Source organism: Alnus glutinosa, chromosome 2 (assembly GCF_958979055.1).
Source record: "Alnus glutinosa chromosome 2, dhAlnGlut1.1, whole genome shotgun sequence".
Lineage (NCBI taxonomy): Eukaryota > Viridiplantae > Streptophyta > Magnoliopsida > Fagales > Betulaceae > Alnus > Alnus glutinosa.
The window spans coordinates 19,532,006-19,558,272 of NC_084887.1; the positions used below are offsets into that span (position 1 = coordinate 19,532,006).

A 26,267-nucleotide genomic window follows, 5' to 3' on the forward strand; every position below is an offset into this window, starting at 1 on the left:
TTTTTTACAAAAATCGATTCATTGGGTGATTAAAACTACCACATCAGTATTATGAGATAATTGTGAGATAAAAACATGGTATACATCATAAGTATAATGCATTACATATGATGGTCTACGGCTTTTTGTTTAATTTTCAAGTATTTATTTAGTTTTCAGTGAATTTCCAAGTATTTAATCACTTGAAAGAATATTTCACTAAAAGCTACGTTAAGCACTTTTTCCTCGTGGTATCAAATAGTTAAAACATAAGCACGGTTGATTGGCGAGATTTTGCTTTCTACATTTTTTATTTTTTTTTTTAATTTTTTTATTATTTTTTTTTTTATGGATGCCCATTTTTGAAAGAAAATGATTGGTACAACAATTTTTACAATAAAATTATTTAAAAATTGGTAGAATAATTAATAAAAAATTAATTTCAATATTTTTTAAATTAAATGCTAAGAAAAAGAAAGACCATATAATGGACATAAATTTCTTATAAACTGGTTTGTATGAAATTTCTTACAACTCATATATAAAAATGACATGTATCTTTTAAACGTATGAGAAACACGAGTTTTTTATATTAATGATATTAAAAAAGCATGTAAGAAGCACTTGCTATTTAAATAACGTGTGCTTCTCACATACTAAGGGACACATGTCAATCTTATATGTGGATTATAGGAAATTTCTTACAAAATAATTTGTAAAAAATTCAGAATAAATATATACAAATCAAAGATTGAAAGTTCTCCACCGAAGCCAAAAGAAGTCGTTAAAACAACTTCAGAATAAATATATACAAAATTAAAAGAAAAATGAGAATCAACATTGAAGTCTTTGAATACAAATCCAATCGTTTAGCCTCTAGATTGTCATCAAAGCTACCATGGCTTGAATATGATTTATCATCACCAAGGCCTCTTTTAGACTCGATTGCAATCTGATCCATAAATGCATCTCCATCGTCATGAACAACAATGGCATCCTTATTCGATGTAGAGGCACAATGAATCCCACTTCCATCAACAACCCCTGTTTTCTTAACATTGACTCGTGGCCCACAATCTACGATAACCTTTACTTGGTCACCGCACTCCAAACCGAACCAACGTTTAGCAACATGGATTAGGCAAATGTGATCTTCAACGTCATGGGCGATTGGTAGTTCATATGCAATTGTAGCCCGAGTCGTACTGTTGCTATAATTGATTACTGTAAGGTTTAGAGGGAAAGAATTGGTTGCATCACGATCTACCATCTTGTCAGGACATGATGAATAAACAATGCATATTGTGAACCAATTAGGAAAAATGTGAGTCATTTCAAAAGATACGGAGGGTCCCTCATTCTTACACGTAAACCAATCAGGAATATCATTGCCAGGTAGAAAAATGCCATAAAGATTAATGTCACTCCGAGTGATCCATTCCTGTACCATCAAAAGCATGATATATATAAGCCGTGCTTTGAAATAAATATGTATTTTGAGAGAGAGAGAGAGAGAGAGAGAGAGAGAGAGAGAAAGAACCTTTATGATGCTTTGTTTAAAAGTATTTGTTAAGTTGCTGCACCCTGCCAATTGAATCTCCCAAATGGACTTGAACAACTTTTCCAGGACTGGAATCTCGACTAATTTATTGCAATTATTGAGCTCTAGATATTTCAAATTTGGTGGTAAATCTGGAATAGATCGAAGCTTTGTGCAATTATCTAAAATGAGCCTTCGAAGTTTCGAAAGACCACCAAGGCTCGATGGTAGGCTACGAAAATGATTGTTTTCTAGATTTAAAGACTTAAGGGAATATAAACTTCCAAGATCTTTAGGAATTGCATCATCTGATAAATTGCAATCTCTAAGAGATAATTCTCTTAGTGCGTTCAAGCCTTGTAGTGAAGCAGGCAATAGATTGATTGACTTCGGACTTTTCCTAGGAGATCTCCAAGACCAAAGGATTGAAGGGAGTGACTTAGATGGCGATCCTTTACACCCACACAACCACAAGCATGTGAGGTTCTTCAATTGTACTATGGTACGTGGCACTTGTGTTATAGCAGTGTTATCTGCAAGAAAAGTTGTCAAGGATTCCATCTCCCCCAACTCATCAGCCAAATTGTCAAATTTAGAACAACCAGAAAGAATGAGAGTTTGAAGAGACTTCAACTTATAGAAACTCATTGGCAGACTTTCAAGACTTCTGCAATCTTTCAAATTTACCAAAATGAGATTATTAAGATCTCCAATAGACTGGTGAACCTCAAACAAACTCGTACAGTCTTTGAGTATTAGTTTCTCAAGATTAGGGAGTCTTGCAAAGTTAGGAGTCCGAGTCAGGTAATGGGAATGACTGAGATTTAGGAATTTCAACTCCTCGAACAGTTGCTGAACAAATGAGAAAAGAAAGAAACAAAAATATTAGCACCAAAAAAGTCAAAATTTAGGGCTTAATGGTTATGGATATAATATACCTCGGAATTTTTCCAAACTTGCGTAAGATTGCTATATCGCAAGTCAATCGCAACTAGGTTTTTTGAGTAAAAGTCGTTTGGCATAAACTTTAGAGGGAATCCGTGCCAACGAAGCCACCTTAACTCTTTGGAAAGATGTTCATAATCTCCAGTGAGGTGTACATGATCCAGTTGGAGTAATCTCAATCTCTGCATCTTTATAAATGTTGTTGTACTGAAACTAACCTTACTTAGTTTTAGAAATTTTAAAGTAAGTCCTTCAACTGCTTCTGTTCCCTGCTAAGAAAAACATTTGTGCGTTGCAATTTTAAACCTGTTATATTAAAGTTGAGAGTTTTTTGTTTTTTGTTTCTTTAATGTTCTTATGAAAATAGAAAAGGGAAATTACACTTATCCTATCGAACTAATGTTCTATTTGCAAAGACCTTCCAAACTATAAAAAGTTATAATAAAACCCATCAAACTATGCAACACTTTCATGTTACCCTCTCCGTTTATATTTTATGTTAAATTGGATGAAAAATTCTCCACGTGACCAATTGGACATTTTTTGCCTAGTTTACCCCCACATTAGATGAGTAAAAAATACATTTATGCCCCTTTAAAAAAAAAAACAAAACAACTATTGGAGCCTCCCCTTGTGACAAAAATTCACAGCCAGGTCGTGGGTCACCATGGCTAGAGATGCATGACCTAGCTATTTGTCTCCATGGCTGAGTGAGGCTGTGGGTCTCTGGCCATGGACTCCTCCATGGCTAGGCCGTGGTGAATTGATTTTTTTTTTTTTCTTTTTTATAACTAATTGGTACGTTCTAGATGTACATGCATGACACATTCTATACTTTGCATTCAAACTAAATGGTGGATTTAACTAAGGAGCAAATCAAAACAAAAATTTCTATTTAAGAGCAAAATTGCAATATTTAAAGTTCTGAGGTGATCTGAAATAGCTTCATAATTAGGAGTAAAATATAATTTATCTTTTTATCCTTTTTTTTTAAAATAAAAAATATTAAGGAAGTTCTTACCTCATGCTTTGCCAATATATCAAGTGCATCTTTATGCAACCATAATCTACTACACTTTCCCGGTATTTTGGGGAATTCTTCACGAACAATTTCTCTTCCCATATCTCGAAGCAAATCATGCATTATGAGTTTGTTTCTCTCACCAACTGAAAGAAGACACCGCTGAATGAGGATACTAATTCCAATCTTTGCAAAAAAACCACATGCATCCAATATTTGTGTAACATACTTTTTGTCCATTCCGATAAAGAAACAGGATATATCAAGGAATATATCCTTCAGAGTACTATCGCTTAGTGCATCAAAGCTTATTCTAAGCTTTTTTTGAATTTGATCATGAGAAATCCTTTTCAATTTCTCCAATGTGCTTTCCCATTCCTGCATGCTCCTAGAGAATAGAAAAGAACCCAGAACTTCAAGAGCTAGTGGTAATCCTCTAGAATAAGCAACGATGCCTCTTGACAAGTCCATATAATCTTCAGTTGGAGAACTTTTCCTAAAGGCATGCCAACTAAAGAGCTCTAGAGATTCAATTTCACTCATTTCTTTTGTTGTATATACTGCATCTACTTCAAGCATCTTTAGCAATTGCTCATCTCTAGTTGTTATAATAATTCTACTTCCTGGACCGAACCAATCACGACTTCTAGCTATGGCATTGAGTTGCTCTAACTGGTCTACATCATCAAGTATAACAAGTACCCTTCTATGACGAAGTCTTTCTTGTATTATAGCAATTCCTGTATCAACATTGTTCACCTTTGTCTTGTCCATCTTCAAGACATCATAAAGAAGTTGGTTCTGTAATCGAACCAGACCATCGGGTTGCTTAGAAGTTTCCCTAATATTTGGAAGAAAACTCTTACCTTCAAAACTATGAAAAAATTTGTTATATATGGCTTTAGAAATGGTTGTTTTTCCAATTCCGCCCATTCCCCAAATTCCTACCATGCGGACATCATCGGCTCCAACCCTTAACAATGAGGTGATGTCTTGCACACGAGACTCTACTTCAACTGGGTAGAGTGTGACATATAAGTATGTGCTGTTGAGTTTCCTTGAAACGTCTTCAACAATATTCCTAATAAACTTGGCTTCATGCCTGCAAATTTCTAGGTTGAGTCAAATCATACAAGTAAGCATTTGAATGTAGTAAATATTTTATGATGACAGATAAAAAGTCAGAGCATATTTTGGCCATTATCCCTAAGACAGTACTAGTACTTAAAATACTACTTGGGCCAAATTTGAAGAAACTAAACTTTAGATACCATACAATTATGTTGCATACGTGAATCTATGTAAACCTTTGTGAGTATGAATTTAGTTAGCTGCTAAAATTTCCCTTTCTTTTCATAAAAAAATCTTGACATCCAATCCCAACTAAACCCTGAGACTTAAAAAGAGAAAGGTCTACCTCTTGTCGAATGAAAAAAAAGGTGGAAGTATACATGAATTTGCTGTAGTATAGAATATGAAAAATTCTTTCTGAGATATTTACATTAAACGAATTTAAATTTGTTAACTTTAACATAGCCTGTCTTGATATTATCTGCATCGATCTATTATTAACGAGTTTTTTTTGGGAAAATTTGAACATAAACGATCTATCACATTTAGTGTTATTCCTTACCGAAGACAATAGGATTGAGCATTTACTTCTAACACATTGCAAGGAATACGGTTCCATCCTGCTAGTAATGTTAAAGATAAAAATATGATTGGGTAGAGTGCACTTACCCATCTGCAGTATTTCTTAGATCCCATCCGGACAAATTAGCAGCCTCAATCAGAGCTCTCCTCCACCTGAGTATCTTGTCTATATCCAACAAGTAACGCTCTTCATGTTTCGAAAATGCTTGCGCGAAGCTACCCGTCTGGTTGTGCACATCCGACGGTTCAACATCGTAAAAGATAGGTAGAACCAACTGCCTCACCGTTCTTCGGCACTCTATGATCTTTACAAGCTCCTCCAGGCACCGCCTGGAAGCCGCGTAGTTTCTGGAGAAGACGATGACAGAGATTCTGGACCCTTGTATTGTCGCCAATAAATCGGATGCAATATCTTCTCCTCTTCGGAGCTCGTTGTCATTTCTGAAGGTCTTGATTCCGGCATTTTTTAGAGCAAAGTAAAGGTGGTCGGTGAAGTTCTTGCGCGTGTCTTTGCCTCTGAAACTCAAGAAAACGTCGTAAGTCCAGTTGGGATGGGTGGATGAAGACGAAGAGAGGAATGCACCGGCAGCCATGGAGAGTTGGTGAGAGTGGAAAATGGCGAAGGACCCACGGAGTTCACAAGGCACTAGGAAATTAATTAGTAATCCAGATTGAACGTGTGAACAACTTTTCTCTTTTCTCTTTTTTCTTTCTTTCTTTTTCTTTTTTCTTTTTTCTTTTTTTTTTAAAAAAAAGAAGATATGTCCCACCTCCTTTTGGGTGTGCTTTTTTAAATATAAGTTATTACATATTAGACTTAGTCCATGATGTTTTGACACGGCTATGGATTTAAGTGAACATTTGAAGTACTTCGAATGTAATGAAGGGATATATCCGAGTTTATGTGTCGAATTTTAATTGTGTTGAATTATAAATATAAAATTATATAGGTTAATTCTAATTTGAATTATTTAATAAAACGGATTGAACTTCTCAATTCTAATTTGTTAAATTCATATTAATTTCATAAATCTTGTAAAACATTATGTCTTAAATGTCATGTGTCTGATCTAAATCGTGTCGAGATACGAATATAATATTATAAGGTCAATCTTAACTCGATTCATTTAATTAAACAGGTTATACTCTCATCTCTAATTCGATAATTTTGTATTTAATTATTATCAAAATTGCGAAAAAATATTGTTCCCTCCGAAATGAAAGTACAAGTTTATGTGAATAAAGCAATGCAAATTAATTGGTTTACATTAAAGTGTCTGCATATGCTTCCGTTACTTTACACGTACGCAATGATTTAAATCATTCAATGGGTGACGAAAGCCACATAAAGTATGCATAATTGTCTCAAGGAATCGTTATTAAAAATAAAAAAATAAAAAAAGTTGTCTCAAGGAATCTCCTATAACTGTTAACATAAAGATATCCTCTCAAATTGATATCTTTTTACAAAAAGATACCACCTAATTTCAATGTTCGATCTTAGCTCCTTTCAATTAGATAATTTGTTAAATTTTCATTTTAAAAGAGTTTGGCTTAATTAAGGGTTCATATTGAATTCACATTTTTCCTATTTTTTATAGAACCCTTGAAATTTAGTCTGAATCCTTGAAAATATTATAGCATAAAAGTTGTAATCTTTTTTTAAGGAAAAAATGTAAAATTGGTCTTTTTGGTTGACCTAATTTACAAATCATTCATTTCGGTATAACAATTAATTTAGAGGTTTCTGTGATTGTAGAAATTGACAAATTGCTTCCTAGAGTCAAATTTCGTTAAAAAATTTGACAGATTCCGTTAAATAATAAATAAATATTTTAACAAAAAAATAAGAAGAAAAAAAAGTAAAAAGAAAAGGGGTAGATGTCGGTTTGGCAGCCACCCATTTTCTATTTTCTTTTTTTTTTTCTCAAAAAAAAAAAAATTATTATTTTATATTTTTTATTCCGCAGTTCATGTGTCGTCATTTTATTGATGCTGATGTGACATTTAATGGAATTTGTCAATTTTGTTTACGGAATTTGACTCCACAGAGTGATTTTTCAATTTCGTTAACCACATAGACCTCTCAATTAATTGTTATATCAAATGTGATGATTTATAAATTAGGTTAAACACAAAGACTAATTTTACATTTTTATTTTATTTTTTTTATAGCAAGTAAGCCCAATCCATTTTAAAGTGGACGAAAATTTATAAAGCTAAGGCGCACATCCAAACTTTTTGTTTCAAATACCTGATTACTACTAACAAAAAAATATATATAAATTATCCTGTAAGGGGCCAAGGGCTTCAATTTTATGATTTTATCCGTGAGATAAATAAGGAAAATAATTCTTACACAACAACCATGCACAACAATTACACAACTCAACTCATATGGGGTGGGACCCATGTAGTAGGTCCCTACCATATGAGTCTCACCCCATGTGAGTAGAGTTGTGTAATTGTTGTGCAAGAATCACCTCTCAATAAATAATAGCATGAATTTCTAATTTTAACAATTAAATGTATGAATTTTCGCCTTGTGGCAAATAAGCCTAGTTGTCAAATTTTTCTTCAATCTCTTAATAAATGATATGTCAACTGTCATTTTGTCCACGTATGCTATATAAGGGTGGCAATTCGTGTTTCGAGTGTCGAATTCAAGTCATATTAAGAATAAATATATGACTATATACATCAACCTTAACATCGACTCATTTAATTAAACGGATCAAACCCCTCAACTTTAATTCACTTATTTCGTGTTAGGTTCATCTTAGGTTCATAAGTCGTGTAAAAAATTATTTATCCTAGTGCTGCATGTCGGTTTTGGATCGTATTGAAATATGAATATATAGGTCAACCATAACCCGACTCATTTAATTAAATGAGTCAAACATCTCAACCCTAATTCACTAATTTCGTGTTGGGTTTATGTCAGGTTCACATTTAATGTAAAAAATTGTTTGTCTTGGTGTCGCATGTTAGGTTCAGATTATGTCTATGTATGTGTATAAGATTATATGAGTCAACCATAACCCGACCTATTTAATTAAACGGGTTAGATTCAATTCTAACCAGTTAATTTCATGTTGGGTTCATGTCGTATTCGCGGGTTATGTTAAAAAATTGACAGCCCTTTAGCCTATATCCAGATGAGTAATACTAAACGTAAAACCCATGTCCACTTCGTGTCCCCCCCAAAATTGATGTGACTTTTAAAATTACCATTGAATTTATGATAACTCATTATTGGATTTTGATTTAATGATGATTATAAAAGTCACATCAATTTTAGAGGAATATAGAGGTAACATTAGCATTATTTTATTCATATTCATGTCACCATGCTACACAGGCAATTATGCCAAAAGATTAGAAAGAAAAAATAGGGTGGACATCCAACTTCCACCCTTATAGCAAGAGGTAGTCGAGGGTGGCTCCACCAACATACAAGGAGGGGTGGAGATCCTCCTTCCACCCTTGTAGCAGGAGGTAGTGTAGGGCAATTCCATCCCTCTTTTTCTTTTACTTTTTGGTTAAACACCCTATTAGTACTTGTGATTTGACAATTTTATTTTTTACTCTCTATGCTTTTATTTGTATCATATATGGTACTTATGCTATGCAAAAAGACGAAGATAGTATTTTCGTCTATTTTTTCGTCCAAAACTAACGTCTAACCATGTCATTGGAAAGTTGTCAGTGTAATAATGCGACACCTGCCCCCTAGATGTAACATCAGCATTGACGTGGCTACTAATATATATATATATATTTAAAAAAAAATTAAAAGAAAATGAAGGAGTGGCTAAATGCCAGTTTTGGGGGTGGCTGAACCACCCTCATAGCCCTTGCCGGTGGTTCGGCCACCCACATTTGGCCTAGGGGTGGTTCAAGCCAAAACCTTTTTTTTTTTTCTTTTTTTTTTCTTTTTTTTTTTTTCCTATTTTTCTACTTTGGCCTTTAGGGGTGGCCGAGCTACTTCCAAGGAAATGGGTGTGGCTTAAGCCAAATGGGGTGGTTTCGACCACCCCCAAAGGCCATGGGGGTGGTTCGGCCACCCCCAAAACTTGCATTGGTGGTGGCTCAACCACCCCATGTGGCCCAAAGGGGCAGCTAAGCCACCCCTTCATTTTTTATTTTTGTTAAAAAAAAATCCTTAAAATAAAATAAATAAATAAATTTGTAGCCACGTCTGCGCTAACATGGCGTTGAAGTTGCATCTAGGGGACAGATGTCGCATTATTACACTGACACCTGTCCGATGGCATGACCAGACATTAGTTTTGGACCGAAAAATGGACGGATATACCATCTTCGCCTTTTCACATAGCACATGTATTATCTGTGATACAAATGAAAGCACATGAGGCAAAAAAAAAAAAAAAAAGTTTTCAAACTACAATTACTAAGGTGTTTAAACCCTTTATTTTTTAAAGAGATTGGCAAAAATTTGAGGGCTAGTCTTACTTGTCGCGAGGCAAAAATTAAAATTCTTAATTGTCGAAATTAAAAATTTTGACACTTGTTTATCACATGGGTAATATTCAGGCCTTACAAAACAATTTTCATAAAAATAAAAATAAAAATTTTCAATTTTGTTGCAAAATAGAAATACTATTTATCCTGAAAAATTATAAAAAAATAAAAATAAAAAGAGAAAAGGGGCCGGGGTGGTCGGCTACTCTCAAATTGGCTTAGTTGGTGGCTGAATCATTGAATCAGGATTAAAAAGGGATTAGCCATTTTTTAAATCCTAAAGATGTATTTATCAAAGGATCAACCTCCATGTGGAAAAGAGGCCAAGAACTAGTCATTCCCGGTGTCATCTCTCTCCCTCCCTTCCAGAAAACAAAACAAAAGCATCTGCGCTGGCAAATTAAAGGTTCTCTTTAATCTTTTCAAAAAGATTAAAGAGAATAAAGTAAAAGTATAAAGTAAGAGAATAAAGGTTGGTTGTAATATTATGGTCCCTTTGTTTCAGCGTGAAAAATATTTTATGTATTTTTTTGTGTTCAGTGCGTTTGTTTCATCTCTGAAGGTGTAAATTGTGGCAACTTCGAGAGCGGAATAAGGGTGGTCGGTGAAGTTCTTGTACGTGTTTTTGAAAGAAAGCTCAACCCTAAAAGAAATAACATGCGGAATAATAAAATTAAAGAGACAAGAGATTTTATGTGATTCGGTCTATGACCTATGTTCACAGGGTAAAGCCTAAAGGGCTACATTATTGTTCTTATTGCTTGATTAATTTACAAATCAAATGACTCTATTTATAGGGATATAGAAAAAATACAAAATGGTATGTATAGAGAATATAATCAAATCAGAATGAAATGTATTCAAATCTGATTTGATTATAATCAATTACAATTAATGAGGATTAAATCAAATCCTCCAATATATGGAGAGTACCGTAATATACGGTATCAATATATTTTCTAACATCCCCCTGGAAACTCAAGGTGGAAGATTCTGAAATCTTGAGTTTGTTTGTTTTTGTTTTTTTTTTTTTTTGTATGTTGGGTCGAATATAATCCAGTTTGGAGAACATCTTTCTTCATCTTCTTCTTCGTCTTCCTTCTTTTGCTTCTTCTTCGTCTTCCTCCTTCTTCGAGCCAACTGGGGGGCTAAATGGACATGGGCTTAAAATAAGACCACAAATGCTAAAATACAAATAATGGACTAACTATGGGTCAAATATAAAAGCCAACAATGAGCTGAAATGGGCCTGGATTTGAAACAATACCACAGGAGCCAAAAATATATGGGACCAACTATGGGTTAAATAGACATGGGTTTGAAACAATACCACATGCCAAAAGATGGGTCAATGACCAAAATAAAGAGCCAACAAAATGCCAAAATAATATGGGTAACTTTTTTCGATTTTCTTTCTTATTCTCCCCTTTTTATTTTTTTTCAACTTTTCATTTTCCCGAGACTACCCATTGGGCATTCACTACCAAAACTACGAACTTGTTTGGTAAGTAATTGTGTTGTGAAATATTTGTTTGAATAGTAATAAAAAGTAATTGATGTGATGGAAAAATTAAAAATATTTTATAGAAAAGTGAAAAAATTTTATTTTGTAGTGAGTTTTTTTATTTGAATAATAATAAAAAAATTATTGATGTGATATAAAAAGTATAAAAAAGTTAAAATGTTTTGATTTGATTTTTAAAAAAAAGTGCAAAGAAATATAAAAAAATTTAGAATGGTTTGCCAAACAAGCTCTACATCTTCTTTCTACTTCTTCTTCTTCTTCTTCTTCTTCTCTATCTCTCGACTACAGCACTACACCACCTGTATCAATCAATGCATAACAACCAAACTTGATACGTTACATACATGAAGCAATCCAAGCACATCCATATGTATCATGTTGAACCTAGAACGATCCTCAACCCATGAAAGTGAATCTGCCAGAAGTGAGTCTCATGCGAGATCTGAACATGAGAGACGAGGAGACGACGGAGGCTTGGTGGTTAGACGGTTGGCCAATGAGACGTTGGGTGCGGCGGAACGTGGCTGTCTGGGGTGAGATCCGTCGGAGATGATGGCTGGACTGGAGGACTGTAACAGATATATTAGTAATGGGCCACCTTAGTAGTTAATGGGCCTTATTAGTTAATGGTCTATTACTTAGTGGCCTATTAGTTTAGTGGCCCTTAGATGAGTCTATATAAACAAGTCTAGTTAAATGTTTTAGGCATGAAAATTGGTATCTAGTCTTTAGACTTATTGGAGGGAGAGCTCCTCGAAATGCTCATGGAGGTAGGCACCCTCGAAGTTGCCATATCTGTAATTGTTTATTGATTCAGTGTTAATTCCATTTTAATTTCTTCGTCCATTTCTCTATTTCTCTCCATTTCTATTCTAAATTCCCATTAAACCAGAAAACGTGTTACAAATTGGTATCAGAGCCTCTGATCCAATTGCCCACTCTGATTTCCTGTCTGGGAGAACCCGATCTAACACCATGGCTGAGGAAAATCAAGCTCGATCTCTAGTTGATACCGTTACCCGTGACCAATTGACGGAAGAAGCTTTGCAAGCTCTCAGTGTTCATCAATTTGACTGGAACAACAGAACTACTACCTAGATCCAGAATTTGCAGAAGGATATGTTGAAACTGCAGAGGAATCAGGAGGAGATGAAGCTCCATTACGAGACTCAATTTCAGCGTATTCAGGACACGATCTCGGGCATTCTTGGGTTCAATGCGCGGGGTAAGGAGAAGGAAATGTTTCCTCCGCTGGTTACTCAGCCTACTCTAGAAGGAGGTGAAACGTCCGGGAAGGAAAACATGAGGCCGAAATCTGTTCGGCTGGACTTTCCCCTATTCGATGGGGAAGATCCAGAAACGTGGTGTTGCAAAGCTGAAGAATTTTTTGTGTATTACAATATTCCGGCAGAGCAACGACTGTCCATTTCTGCTTTCCATATGGTCGGCGAGGCTAATCTATGGTTCAGGGAACTACGAGCTAGCAAATGTGCGATTACTTGGGAAGAATTCGTTCGGACTGTTAGAGACTGTTTTTCAGTCCCTGCAAAGGAAGCACACATAGAAAATCTCAAGGATGAAGAGGAGCAGAGAGATGAAATAATTCTAGTACCAGATCCAAATGAAGTTTCCACATACACAATATGTTCAACAACAGATCCACAACACACACCAATTCCAGAATCAGACACGAAATTTATAAGCACACCAATCCAAACCACACAGATCAACAAAATTCCAACCACAAATTCGGCTCAAGACACAAACCACATCATAATTCCAGCTGAAAATCCAGACCAAACAGAAATTCCAGCACTACATCCGATGATTCCTAAGCAAAGAACTTCAGAATCTAGCGTGGAGATGCAATTTTCAGATCGGGAGGAGCTTTATCCAAATGAAGGAAAATTATGTGCTGCACGGCTGAATCCCAAGTGCAAGCTCCGACACGCCAAATCTGGGAAGCTGCGAAGGGCTGAGAGGGTGCTGTCGTATGCGGATGGGCTGGACTTTGTTGCCTTGAAGCATTGATGGCGTTGGAAGCACGGGGAAGAAGAAGAGGATGCGGTGGCGGTTGAGGCAATGCCGAAATGTGAGGCGGTGACCTCCACGTGCTCCGCCGGGACACAATTCGGTCAGGAGACAATGCAACCAGGGTGCGTCGATGCTGGGCGAGGAGGACGGCACTGCTGTCGCCGGAGCTGCGCGAGACAGGGGACCGGAGGTCCGAGAAGCCGAGCTATGGGCCGGAGACTTGGACGGGTTCCGATGCTTTTCTCTGTGGGTTCTAGAAGCTGCAGAGAAAGGAGAAGAATGGTACGTGTGGATGACAAAGGGCAATTTCGGGCTGTGCACTTTAGGCCTAAGCAGACGGACAGATGGCATCCACATGAATTGTTTTCAAAAATGAAATTTCATTTCAAAGCTGAAGGGCACGCAGTCATGCGTGAAGACGGTTATCCTTTTGCTTCTAGAAGATTGTGGATTTTACAATGGGCTGGATCTTGTGCATGGGACCACTTGCATGGGAACCAGTACTGTTTATCCTTGAGAAAGGGCTGCTTTTTGTGGGTTATTGGGCCTACAACAATTGGAGCATATTTTTGTTCACAAAGAAAGGGCAGCAACCAACTTTTGAAGCTTTTATATTTTTACTCAAAAATAATCGCACCTTGTGGGCAAGGTGCTTCAAGGGGTCGGTATTGTAACAAATATATTAGTAATGGGCCACCTTAGTAGTTAATGGGCCTTATTAGTTAATGATCTATTACTTAGTGGCCTATTAGTTTAGTGGCCCTTAGATGAGTCTATATAAACAAGTCTAGTTAAATGTTTTAGGCATGAAAATTGGTATCTAGTCTTTAGACTTATTGGAGGGAGAGCTCCTCGAAATGCTCATGGAGGTAGGCACCCTCGAAGTTGCCATATCTGTAATTGTTTATTGATTCAGTGTTAATTCCATTTTAATTTCTTCGTCCATTTCTCTATTTCTCTCCATTTCTATTCTAAATTCCCATTAAACCAGAAAACGTGTTACAAGGACAGTTTCTCAACTGCGGAAGAGGCAGATCTGGCTTGACCCCAATGAGTTCAACGAAATCTCCATGGCCTTTGGTTGGGCTGAGACGGCCAAAAGGTCTTTTTTTTTTTTTTTTTTTTTCAAGAACAGTACATAAAGAAGAGAAAACTTGAGCCTGTTTTCCACATGAACAGAACGAAAAGGAAAAGAAAACTTGAGATTTGAGAACAACAAATATATATATATATATATATATATATATTCAATACTATGCAAAATCTATGGTGAGGACATCTGCAAAATAATGACTATCAAGAGGAAAATGAAAAATTTTACAGGATCATTGGATCGAACACCGGCATTAGCTTATAGCTCTGATACCATGAAAGAAATCTCAAATCTAAAAGAAATAACATGCGGAATAATAAAATAAAAGAGACAAGAGATTTTATATGGTTCGGTTTATGACCTACGTCCACAGGATAAAGCTCAAATGGCTACATTGTTGCTCTTATTGCTTGATTAATTTACAATACAAATGATCCTATTTATAGGGATATAGAGAAAATACAAAATGGTAAATAGAGAGAATATAATCAAATCAGAATTAAATGTATTCAAATCTGATTTGATTATAATTAATTACAATTAATGTGGATTAAATCAAATCCTTCAATATATGGAGAGTACCGTAATATACAGTATTAATATACTCTCTAACAGTTTTCACCTTTGAAACTCAAGACGACGTCGTAGGTCGAGCTGGGATGGGGGATGGGAGGTAGAAGAGGAAGAGAGGAAGGCACTGGCAGCCATGGCCTAAGGAGAGTTGGTGATCAGAAGTGGAAAATGCCGAAGGACACAGAGTTCACAATGCAGGGTCAACAACTTGGTTCTTTAGTATATCACAAAGGGAAACGAAAGTCAAAAGTTCTGTTCTTGTCCAGATTGCTTTCTTTCTTTCTTTCTTGTTTGTTTGTTTGTTTATAAGAAGACAAAAGTTCCTCTTCCAGGGCGGATCGATTAGAAGATAATTTCTTCAATATCGCCTTAAATTCAGGCTTTACATCGTTTTCATGACTCAAAAGCGCACCACGCGCGAATCCAGCAAATTCATGGAAAAGAAGCAGACAAAACAAACCCCAAAATTCAATTAATGATAGGAGTCTTTTTATTATTATTATTTTTTTTTTTTTTTTGTGTTTAAAAAAAAAATGATATGACTTTTAAAATTATAATTGGTTTTGTGATTGATCACAATTAAATTTTGTTCAAATAATAATTTTAAATGTCACACTGTTTATTGAGGGACACAAGAGTGACACATAAGCGTTTTTTAGAATTACTCCCAAAATCCTTCCTATTTTTTAAACGTATCATATTTTTATTTCAAATTTATTATATAATTCTGATGTGATAATTCCAATTAATTATTGATTTTTTTTTTTTAAGTAATGCTACATATCAGACAAACATCTTACAAATATTTCATGTGCGGACAAATTTGATAAATGGGTTGGTTTGACAAATGTACGTCACAATTTTGAGTGAACTGATGTAGACCTCCGTTAAAAAAAAAAAAAAAAAAAATGGAGGAAACCTAGATGGAAGTACCAAGTGGGTATTTCAATTAATAGCCAGTATAACTTTGAAACCGAGGTTGCCGTTTAATAATGACTCCTACCACAGGCAGTGGCGGAGCCAGGATTTAGGTTAAGGGGGGCAAGATTTTTTTTTTTTTTTTTTTGATGAATAAAAAAAAAACTAAAGTTGAATAAAAATTTTAACTAATGCAATAAATAAACAATTCATCAAAATTTAATTATTTGTTAAAACATATAAATGAACTTACAATTTAATTTAGTTGTCATCGACGAGCCTTCATACCTTGAAATCGATGCATGGTTTTTTCATTGCTAATAGTCTTGAATATATCATTCTCAATGTATGTGACCAGACAATCATTTATCCACTAATTTCCCATTTTGTTACGTAAACGATTTTTAACAATATTTATTGCTGAAAATGCTTTTTCAATAGTTTCGAAAAATCAACCTAAATATAAAAGAACAATTTACCTCAATAAGAGCTCGTTTAGAATCTGATTGTGGCTCAATTGAATCATTGTTCTCCATAATCTCAAGCAACTACAATTATATATTTTATACAATTAAAATATGAAACAAAAACTATATATAATCATAAACAAATTAAACAATTAAACATAAGACAATTATTAAAAAAAAACCTAAATATAAAAGAACAATAAATTGAAAAGAACAATTAAAATATAAAAGTTTAAATCTTAATCAATATGAAAGTTACATACATGAAACTAAAAGGCTGAATCTTGTTTAGAAATTAATTTTAACAATTGAACTTTGAATGACAAAGGTATAGAAATACAGAAAATAACGACAACGCCAAGTTTAACCCAAAGGCTGAAGTTTGAAGTATAAAATATTAAGATGGCATGGGATTTGATTGAATGCACAGACCACAGTCCCACACAACTTAACCACCTTTAAATAACAATAGTGTGTTTTTTTTTTTTTTTTTAAGTGAAAAATTGTGAAGATATTTTCAGTTACAGCTGTTATTGATGGCTTCTCTTCTTTCTTTTATTAAGTTATTGATGACTTATTGATAGAATAGACTGTGGACTAGAGACGTAGAGTTGATGACTTTTATTGATTACTTGTTACAGGCTTACAGTTGTTCTAATCTAAAGTATGTAAAGTAGAGTTGTAGTCTAGTAGATTTATTGATTACTTTTACCTACTTATAGAAAAGAAAAATGTTTTGAGTTATGCTAGGAAAAAAAAAAAAAAAAAACCACGGCAAGAGTGGGCAAGTTTACCCTTTGATGAAATGCTGAGGGGGGTGTTTCAGGGAACAAGGGCATAAATGTTTTACAGATCAAGAGTAAAATATTTTTAGGAGGTGAAGAGGGCATTTGACCCCCCTCGACCCTCCTTCCTCCACACTTAACCACAGGTACCAAAAAAGGCAATTAACAGTTACATTTTTTTTTTTTTTTTTTACAAAAGTCGATTCATTGAATGATTAAAACTACCACACCTTTATTATGAGATAAAAATATGGTATACAACATTAGTCATAAGTATAATGCATATAATGCATTACATATGATGGTCTGCGGCCTTTTGTTTAATTTTCAAGTAATTATTTATTTTTGAGCGACTTTCCAAGTATTTAATCATTTGAATAGAATATTTCACTAAAAGTTTTGTCCAACGATAAGTGTTTATATTGTTTAGCACTTGCTAGATTATCCAACGCCAACCCCAAGCAATCATTCAGAATTTCAGATAGTTACTGACTTTTTCTTAGCTATGCATCGATCTCACACCTCATGTTGATCTGGAATGTTTGGGAGGCATTTCAAACAAAAAGGAATTGAAGGTTGTTATCAAGAAGATGCTTCACATAATTTCTCCTCCATTACCACTCACTTGATTTAATTATTTCTATAACCCAACATAACTACAGCAAAACATACAGACATGACAACGAAAAAATATCAAAACAATAACAAGGCATGAATAATTGTATCAAAAAAGAAACCTCAACACGTGACGATAACAATAGCAGGATATATAGTTGAATTATGCAACTTCCGGGTCTTGGTCGTAAAAGAACTCATGTTGAATTTGCAGCCTCATAGAGATATCTGAACAAAACCCAAAAGTACCCATGACAAAGGTGAAATTCAAACCAACAGAAAATCAAATCAAAGATTGAAAGTTCTCCAGCGAAGCCAAAAGAACTCGTTAAAACAACTTCAGAATAAATATATACAAAATTAAAAGAAAAATGAGAATCAACATTGAAATCTTTGAATACAAATCAAATCGTTTAGCCTCTCGATCGTCGTCAAAGCTACCATGGCTTGAATATGATTTATCATCACCAAGGCCTCTTTTAGACTCCATAGATTTATCTCCATCGTCACTAACAACAATGGCATCCTTATTCGATGTAGAGGCATAATGAATCCCACTTCCATCAACAACCCCTGTTTTCTTAACATTGACTCGTGGCCCACAATCTACGATAACCTTTACTTGGTCACCGCACTCCAAACCGAACCAACGTTTAGCAACATGGATTAGGCAAATGTGATCTTCAACGTCATGGGCGATTGGTAGTTCATATGCAATTGTAGCCCGAGTTGTACTGTTGCTATAATTGATTACTGTAAGGTTTAGAGGGAAAGAATTGGTTGCATCACGATCTACCATCTTGTCAGGACATGATGAATAAACAATGCATATTGTGAACCAATTAGGAAAAATGTGAGTCATTTCAAAAGATACGGAGGGTCCCTCATTCTTACACGTAAACCAATCAGGAATATCATTGCCAGGTAGAAAAATGCCATAAAGATTAATGTCACTCCGAGTGATCCATTCCTGTACCATCAAAAGCATGATGTATATAAGCAGTACTTTGAAATAAATACGTATTTTGAGAGAGAGAGAGAGAGAGAGAGAAAGAGAGAGAGAGAGAGAAAGAACCTTTATGATGCTTTGTTTAAAAGTATTTGTTAAACTGCTGCACCCTGCCAATTGAATCTCCCAAATGGACTTGAACAACTTTTTCAAGACCGGAATCTCGACTAATTTATTGCAATTATTGACCTCTAGATATTTCAAATCTGGTGGTAAATCTGGAATAGATCGAAGCTTTGTGCAATTATCCAAAATGAGCCTTCGAAGCTTCGAAAGACCACCAAGGCTCGATGGTAGGCTACGAAAATGATTGTTTTCTAGATTTAAAGATTCAAGGGAATATAAACTTCCAAGATCTTTAGGAATTGCATCATCTGATAAATTGCAATCTCTAAGAGATAATTTTCTTAGTGCGTTCAAGCCTTGTAATGAAGCAGGCAATAGATTGACTGACTTCGGACTTTTCCTAGGAGATATCCAGGACCAAAGGAGTGAAGGGAGTGACTTAGATGGCAATCCTTTACACCCACACAACTGCAAGCATGTGAGGTTCTTCAATTGTACTATGGTACGTGGCACTTGTGTTATAGCAGTGTTATCTGCAAGAAAAGTTGTCAAGGATTCCATCTCCCCCAACTCATCAGCCAAATTGTCAAATTTATAACAACCAGAAAGAATGAGAGTTTGAAGAGACTTCAACTTATAGAAACTCATTGGCAGACTTTCAAGACTTCTGCAATCTTTCAAATTTACCAAAATGAGATTATTAAGATCTCCAATAGACTGGTGAACCTCAAACAAACTCGTACAATCTTTGAGTATTAGTTTCTCAAGATTAGGGAGTCTTGCAAAGTTAGGAGTCCGAGTCAGGTTATAGGAATGACTGAGATTTAGGAATTTCAACTCTTCGAACAGTTGCTGAACAAATGAGAAAATAAAGAAACAAAAATATTAGCACCAAAAACGTCAAAACTTATGGCTTAATGGTTATGGATATAATATACCTCGGAATTTTTCCAAACTTGTGTAAGATTGCTATATCGCAAGTCAATCGCAACTAGGTTTCTTAAGTAAAAGTCGTTTGGCATAAACTCTCGAGGGAATCCGTGCCAACGGAGCCACCTTAACTCTTTGGAAAGATGTTCATAATCTCCAGTGAGGTGTACATGATCAAGTTGGAGTAATCTCAATCTCTGCATCTTTATAAATGCTGTTGTACTGAAAGTAACCTCACTTAGTTTTAGAAATTTTAAAGTAAGTCCTTCAACTGCTTCTGTTCCCTGCTAAGAAAAACATTTGTGCATTACAATTTTAAACCTGTTATATTAAAGTTGAGAGTTTTTTATTTTTATTTTTATTTTTTGTTTTTTTAATGTTCTTATGAGAAAAGAAAAGGGAAATTACACTTATCCCATCGAACTAATGTTCTATTTGCAAAGACCTTCCTTCCAAACTTTAAAAAGTTATAATAAAACTCATCAAACTATACAACACTTTCATCTTACCCTCTTTGTTTATATTTTATGTTAAATTGGATGAAAAATTCTCCACGTGACCAATTGGACATTTTTTGACTAGTTTACCCCCATCTTAGATGAGTAAAAAATACAATTATGCCCCTTTAAAAAAAAAAAAAAAAAAAAAAAAAAAAAAAAAAAAAGCTATTGTAGCCTCCCCTTGTGACAAAAATTCACAGCCAGGCCGTGAGTCACCATGGCTAGAGATGCATGACCTAGCTATGTGTCTCCATGGCTGAGTGAGGCTGTGGGTCTCTGGCCATGGACTCCTCCATGGCTAGGCCGTGGTGAATTGATTTTTTTTTTTTCTTATTTTGTTTTTTTAACTAATTGGTATGTTCTAGATGTACATGCATGACACATTCTATACTTTCCATTCAAACTAAATGGTGGATTTAACTAAAGGAGCAAATCAAAATAGAAATTTCTATTTAAGAGCAGAATTGCAATATTTAAAGTTCTAAGGTGATTTGAAAATAGCTTCATAATTAGGGGGTAAAATATAATTTATCTTTTTATCCTTTTTTAAAAAATAAAAATAAAAATAAAAAATATTAAGGAAGTTCAAACCTCATGCTTTGCCAATATATCAAGTGCATCTTTATGCAACCATAATCTACTACACTTTCCCGGTATTTTGGGGAATTCTTCTTGAACAATTTCTCTTCCCATATCTCGAAGCAAATCATGCATTATGAGCTTGTTTCTCTCACCAACTGAAAGAAGACACCGCTGAATGAGGACACTAATTCCAATCTCTGCAAAAAAACCACATCCATCCAATATTTGTATAACATAGTTTTTGTCCATTCCGATAAAGAAACAGGATATATCAAGGAATATATCCTTCAGAGTACTATCGCTTAGTGCATCAAAGCTTATTCTAAGCTTTTTTTGAATTTGATCATGAGGAATCCTTTTCAATTTCTCAAATGTGCTTTCCCATTCCTGCATGCTCCTAGAGAATAGAAAAGAACCCAGAACTTCAAGAGCTAGTGGTAATCCTCTAGAATAAGCAACGATTCCTCTTGACAAGTCCATATAATCATCAGTTGGAGAACTTTTCCTAAAGGCATGCCAACTAAAGAGCTCTAGAGACTCAATTTCACTCATTTCTTTTGTTGTATATAATGCATCTACTTCAAGCATCTTTAGCAATTGCTCATCTCTAGTTGTTATAATAATTCTACTTCCTGGACCGAACCAATTACGACTTCTAGCTATGGCATTGAGTTGCTCCAACTGGTCTACATCATCAAGTATAAGAAGCACCCTTCTATGACGAAGTCTTTCTTGTATTATAGCAATTCCAGTATCAACATTGTTCACCTTTGTCTTGTCCATCTTCAAGATATCAGAAAGAAGTTGCTTCTGTAATTGAACCAGACCATTGGGTTGCTTAGAAGTTTCCCTAATATTTGGAAGAAAACTCTTACCTTCAAAACTAAGAAAAAATTTGTTATATATGGCTTTAGAAATGGTTGTTTTTCCAGTTCCGCCCATTCCCCAAATTCCTACCATGCGGACATCATCGGCTCCAACCCCTAACAATGAGGTGATGTCTTGCACACGAGAATCTACTCCAACCGGGTAGAGTGTGACATATAAGTACGTGCTATTGAGTTCCCTTGAAACCGCTGCAACAATTTTCCTAATAAACTTAGCTTCATGCCTGGAAATTATTTTGGAAGTTAGGTAGAGTCAAATCATACAATAAACATTTGAATAGAGTAAATATTTCATTATGACAGCTGATAAATACTCAGAGCATATTTAGTTATTAGCTGCTTAAATTTCCTTCATTTTTTTTCATACATAAATCTGGACATCAAATCCAAACTAAATCTTGAGACTTCTAAAGAGAAAGGTCTAACTCTTGTTATTTAGCCAATTAAGCATCTATTGGACCAAAAGAACGAATATATGAAAAGAAGTTAAAAAAAAATTGCTGTCGTATAAAATATGAAAAATGCTTTATATTAAACTAATTTAAATTTGTTAACTTTAACTTAACCTGTCTTGATATTCTCTGTACCTATATATTAATTAGTAATAGCAAAGCTTTGAACATAAACGATCTATCACATTTAGTCTTATTCCTAACCGAAGCCAATAGGATTGAGCAATGACTTCTAACAGATGCAATCCAAGGAACAGCTAGGGTTCCATCAAATTTGAAATCTATAGCAGTGAATTTAAGGATCTAAAAATGATTGGGTTTGGTAGAGAGCACTTACCCGTCTGCAGTGTTTCTTAGATCCCATCCGGACAAATTAGCAGCCTCAACCAGAGCTTCCCTCCACCTGATTACCTTGTCCAACAAGTAACGCTCTTCATGTTTCAAAAATGCTTTCACAAAACTACCCGTTTGGTGGCGCACATCCGACGGTTCAACATCGTAGAAGATTGGCAGAACCAGTTGCCTCACCGTTCTTCGGCACTCCATGATCTTCACAAGTTCCTCCAGGCACCACTTGGACTCCGCGTAGTTCCTAGAGAAGACAATGACAGAGATTCTGGACCCTTGGATTGCCGAGAAGAGTTCGGATGTGAGATCTTCTCCTCTTCGGAGCTCGTTGTCATCTCTGAAGGTGTTGATTCCGGCATCTGTGAGAGCGAAGTAGAGGTGATCTGTGAAGCTCTTGCGCGTGTCGCCGCCTCTGAAACTCAAGAAGACGTCGTAGGTCCAGCTGGGATGGGAGGAAGAAGAGGAAGAGGGGAAGGCCCTGGCAGCCATGGCCAAAGGAGAGTCGGTGAACAGAAGTGGAAAATGGCGAAGGACACGGAATTCACAATGATCAACTTGTACGCGTGACTAGTACGCGTGAACAACTTGTTCATTAGTATATCAAACTTCTGTTTTTGTTTTTTGTGTAAGAAGACAAAAAGTTCCTCATCCTTTCGTGTTTTTATTTTATTTTATTTTTATTTTTATTTTTTTTATGGCACATTAGTCCATGATGTTTTTTGCATGGCCATGGATCTGTGCCAAGTTTCAGACTAAGTACTTCTCCCCGAATGAAGGTGCATGTATCTGTCAATAATGCAAATCAAATTATAGAAAAACTTTACAAAATCTTTCTAATCTTTTATTTTCATTTAATAATAACAAAATGTGACTCATGCGTCACAAAACCCACAACGAGACCACCACCAGACCTCGTCGTGGGGTTTGGTGGTGACCCAATGTCGTGACTCACGTTGGGTTGTAGTGTGAAATTAATTTGAAATTAAGGGTAAATTTAAAATTTTAAAAAAGTTTTATGGGCATAAAGGATATTTAACCTCTTTTGCCATGTGACTTAATGTCAAACTTTATAGATGGGGACATTGCAACAAATTAAAAGATTGATGAGTAAAATTGAGCGTTTTTAAACTTTGGAGGTAGTTTCTAATTAAGTGAACAAGTTCATGGAAATTTTATGAAGTTTCCCCTTCAATTAATTAGCTCTTACATTAAAGCGTCTGCATATGCTTAATTCTGTGACTTATACTCCGTTTGTTTCGGCGTAAAATAGTTTCTGAAAAATAATTTCGGCATTTTCCGGTGTTTGGTAGGGGAAAATAATGGTCAATCGAAAAATGATTTCTGTATGACAAAAAATGCTTAGTAAATTTCGAAAAATGATTTACGCTTTTCTAAAGCGTAAATCATTTTCCGTAGACGGCAGACGCAATCGACCCTCTTTTAAACAACGCAATCGACCTTTACGTTCAAGCAATTGACTATCAACGAATTTCGACAAGCCATATTCTGACACCGACTGATGCCGGAATTTGAAAAATTATGCCGGAATCCGAAAACGTCCTGCTACTGTCGCCGAATTTCAATGGTACTATGCCAGATTTCGGCCAGACTGGCCGGAACGGCTGGATCCCCAGCCATCTGGCCGGGATCCTGAATAGATCCAGTCGTTGTCTGGCCGGGATCCAACTGTTTTGTGTCGGAATTCGGCTACTTTTGCTAGAATCCGTATGCGCCAAATATAAAAAAATATTTTTATATTATTTTATATTAATATTTTTTATGTTGTGAATAAAATTTAATTTAATTTTTTTTAAAATTAATATGATTGAATAAAAATATAAAAAGTATTTATAATTTTTCGTGTGCGCCAAACACCGGAAAATGATTTCGACTGAAAATATTTTTCTGAAAAATGACTTTCCGAAAAATATTTTACGATGAAAACGATTTTACACCGAAATAAACAGAGCACCAAGCTCAATAATTTAAAGTACTAACCCATTTGGGATTAAGGTTTATTTAATGTGAGTAAGAGTAGTATAAAGACATGATACACATACATCTTTTGTACATCTCTTTTTCAAATTAATCATTTGATGTAAGACCCATACAAGTAAACCTAAACTAATTACGAATGAGAATAAACCATACAAAGAAATGGAATAATGGAAAATATAAAGTAGTAATATAAAACTTAATGAAAACTATTCTTATAAGAAAATAAACCAGCGTAATATATAATATAATCAGCGTAATATGAAATATATATTCTAACAATGGAAGCCAAAGAATGGAGACAAGCCGCTAAAAAATCCAGTGAAGGGCCAAGCCGCAACTGACAATGACAGCTCGAGAAATGTTGGAAAACTTAGACTAGTCGCTAAAAATTCAGTGAAGGACCAAGCCGCAACTGACAATGACGACTTGAGAATTTAAACTAGTTGATAAAAATTCGGTGAAGGGCCAAGCCGCATTGTGCCAGGGTTTGCCAGTGAATTAGATCGTGGATCACAACAAAACTAGGCAAAAAACCACTGAATGAACTGGATGACTGGGCCAAATGAACTCCGAATTTTCATCATGTGCAAAAACATCTATAAAGCATTTGATATACTGCTTTCGCAATGAAGAAAACATCGAAGAAACGCTCAAATGGGAGAAAAAAAAAAATGCATGTCCGAGAATAGAGGCTTAAAAGAGGCACTAAGAAAATAATAACTCTAATACCATGTAAAAAACCATATAGGAAAACTTTGATACCATATATATATATATATATATATGAGAGAGAGAGAGAGAGAGAGAGAGAGAGAGAGAGAGAGAGAGAGAGAGAGAGAGAGAGAGAGAGAGAGAGAGAGAGCGAGAACGAAAGCGGAAAGAGACATATAGACTACATCATAACTTATATTCACTTTATTGAACCATATTATAATGCTCTCAATTTATAGAGAGATTAGGAATAGTGAACAAGTAAACCTAAAATAGACCTAAACTAATTAAGAAATGGACTATATTTTCGTAAGTTTATTTCCCATCCTATTTGGCATCAGGTTTTTTATTCACTACCCATCGACTCTCTATAAATAGAGAATTATATAATATTGTTTAACATAGTGAATATTCGAGATGTAGCCCATACCTCTCTTTTCGTTTCCGCTCTCTTTCTCTCCTATCTTTCATATTATTTTATATATATACCTCTCTTTTCGTTTCCGCTCTCTTTCTCTCCTATCTTTCATATTATTTTATATATATATATATATATATATATATATATATATATATAAATATATATATATATATATATATTTCTACATGGTATTAAAGCTTTTTACATGGTTTTCTGCATAGTATCAAAGCCACTATTTTCTTCGTGCTTCTTTTAGGTCTCCAATCTTTGATGCGCAAATTTTTTTTCACATTTGAACGTTTCTTCCATATTTTCTTCACCACAACAGCAATACACCAAATGCCTCCTAGAGGTTTTAGCTAGGGCTGATCAAATACCCACATCCCCCGCCCCAACTTGCATCCCCGCCCCAACCCGCCCCTAAAATCTCGAGTTTTAGGTGATTTTTTGCAGATGCAGGTCAAAAATTGATATACTCATGTGGGGCGGGGCGGGTTGGAGTTTTAAAAAACCTCGGGGACCCACCCCTCCCCGCACAATAAATAAAAAAAAAAAAAAAAAAAACCCTACTAACCCTAGCAGTGCCTTGCCCCCCCCCCCCCCCCCCCCCCCCTTCCTTCCTTCCCATTTTTTCCTTTCTTTTCTTCCTAATCCCTAGCGCCGCACCCCTTCCCCTCTTCTTCTTCTTCTTCACGAATTCCGTCGTGCTGCGTCTGCTCCAATGGAATTA

At 35.2% G+C, this 26,267-nt stretch overlaps 2 protein-coding genes and 1 long non-coding RNA gene across 4 annotated transcripts; all 3 read right to left on the reverse strand.

Moving 5' to 3' along the window:
• Positions 1-719: 719 nt before the first annotated feature.
• On the reverse strand, positions 720-5,778 carry LOC133861542 (disease resistance protein RPV1-like). 2 transcript variants are annotated; one of them, XM_062297327.1, is made up of 6 exons: positions 5,226-5,778; positions 3,486-4,587; positions 2,458-2,733; positions 1,520-2,371; positions 1,345-1,420; positions 720-1,203 (listed from the first exon to the last, which is right to left on the reverse strand). In XM_062297327.1, the coding sequence occupies exons 1-6, from the start codon at positions 5,729-5,731 to the stop codon at positions 764-766; spliced, it is 3,252 nt and encodes a 1,083-aa protein (XP_062153311.1). In that variant the 5' UTR covers positions 5,732-5,778; the 3' UTR covers positions 720-763. The 2 variants fall into 2 exon arrangements, with proteins under 2 accessions (XP_062153311.1, XP_062153310.1); XM_062297326.1 differs by having other exon boundaries at positions 720-1,420.
• A 4,850-nt stretch (positions 5,779-10,628) lies between these two features.
• On the reverse strand, positions 10,629-11,712 carry LOC133859885 (uncharacterized). Its single transcript, XR_009898823.1, has 2 exons — positions 11,493-11,712; positions 10,629-10,771 (listed from the first exon to the last, which is right to left on the reverse strand). It is a non-coding gene; the product is annotated as an uncharacterized LOC133859885 (long non-coding RNA).
• Positions 11,713-17,899: 6,187 nt separating this feature from the next.
• LOC133861543 (disease resistance protein RPV1-like) lies at positions 17,900-22,977 on the reverse strand. The gene is made up of 5 exons (XM_062297328.1): positions 22,397-22,977; positions 20,730-21,831; positions 19,647-19,922; positions 18,709-19,560; positions 17,900-18,603 (listed from the first exon to the last, which is right to left on the reverse strand). The coding sequence occupies exons 1-5, from the start codon at positions 22,894-22,896 to the stop codon at positions 17,962-17,964; spliced, it is 3,372 nt and encodes a 1,123-aa protein (XP_062153312.1). The 5' UTR covers positions 22,897-22,977; the 3' UTR covers positions 17,900-17,961.
• Positions 22,978-26,267: the final 3,290 nt, after the last annotated feature.

Bases quoted from the DNA above. Each gene is read 5' to 3' on its own strand.
- LOC133861542 (XM_062297326.1), bottom strand. From the start codon at position 5,731: ATGGCTGCCGGTGCATTCCTCTCTTCGTCTTCATCCACCCATCCCAAC. The intron at 4,588-5,225 runs GTAAGTGCACTC...AGAAATTTGCAG, and splicing joins CTAAGAAATACTGCAGATGG to GCATGAAGCCAAGTTTATTA. The intron at 2,734-3,485 runs GTAAGAACTTCC...TTTTCTTAGCAG, and splicing joins ATATATTGGCAAAGCATGAG to GGAACAGAAGCAGTTGAAGG.
- LOC133861543 (XM_062297328.1), bottom strand. From the start codon at position 22,896: ATGGCTGCCAGGGCCTTCCCCTCTTCCTCTTCTTCCTCCCATCCCAGC. The intron at 21,832-22,396 runs GTAAGTGCTCTC...AATAATTTCCAG, and splicing joins CTAAGAAACACTGCAGACGG to GCATGAAGCTAAGTTTATTA. The intron at 19,923-20,729 runs GTTTGAACTTCC...TTTTCTTAGCAG, and splicing joins ATATATTGGCAAAGCATGAG to GGAACAGAAGCAGTTGAAGG.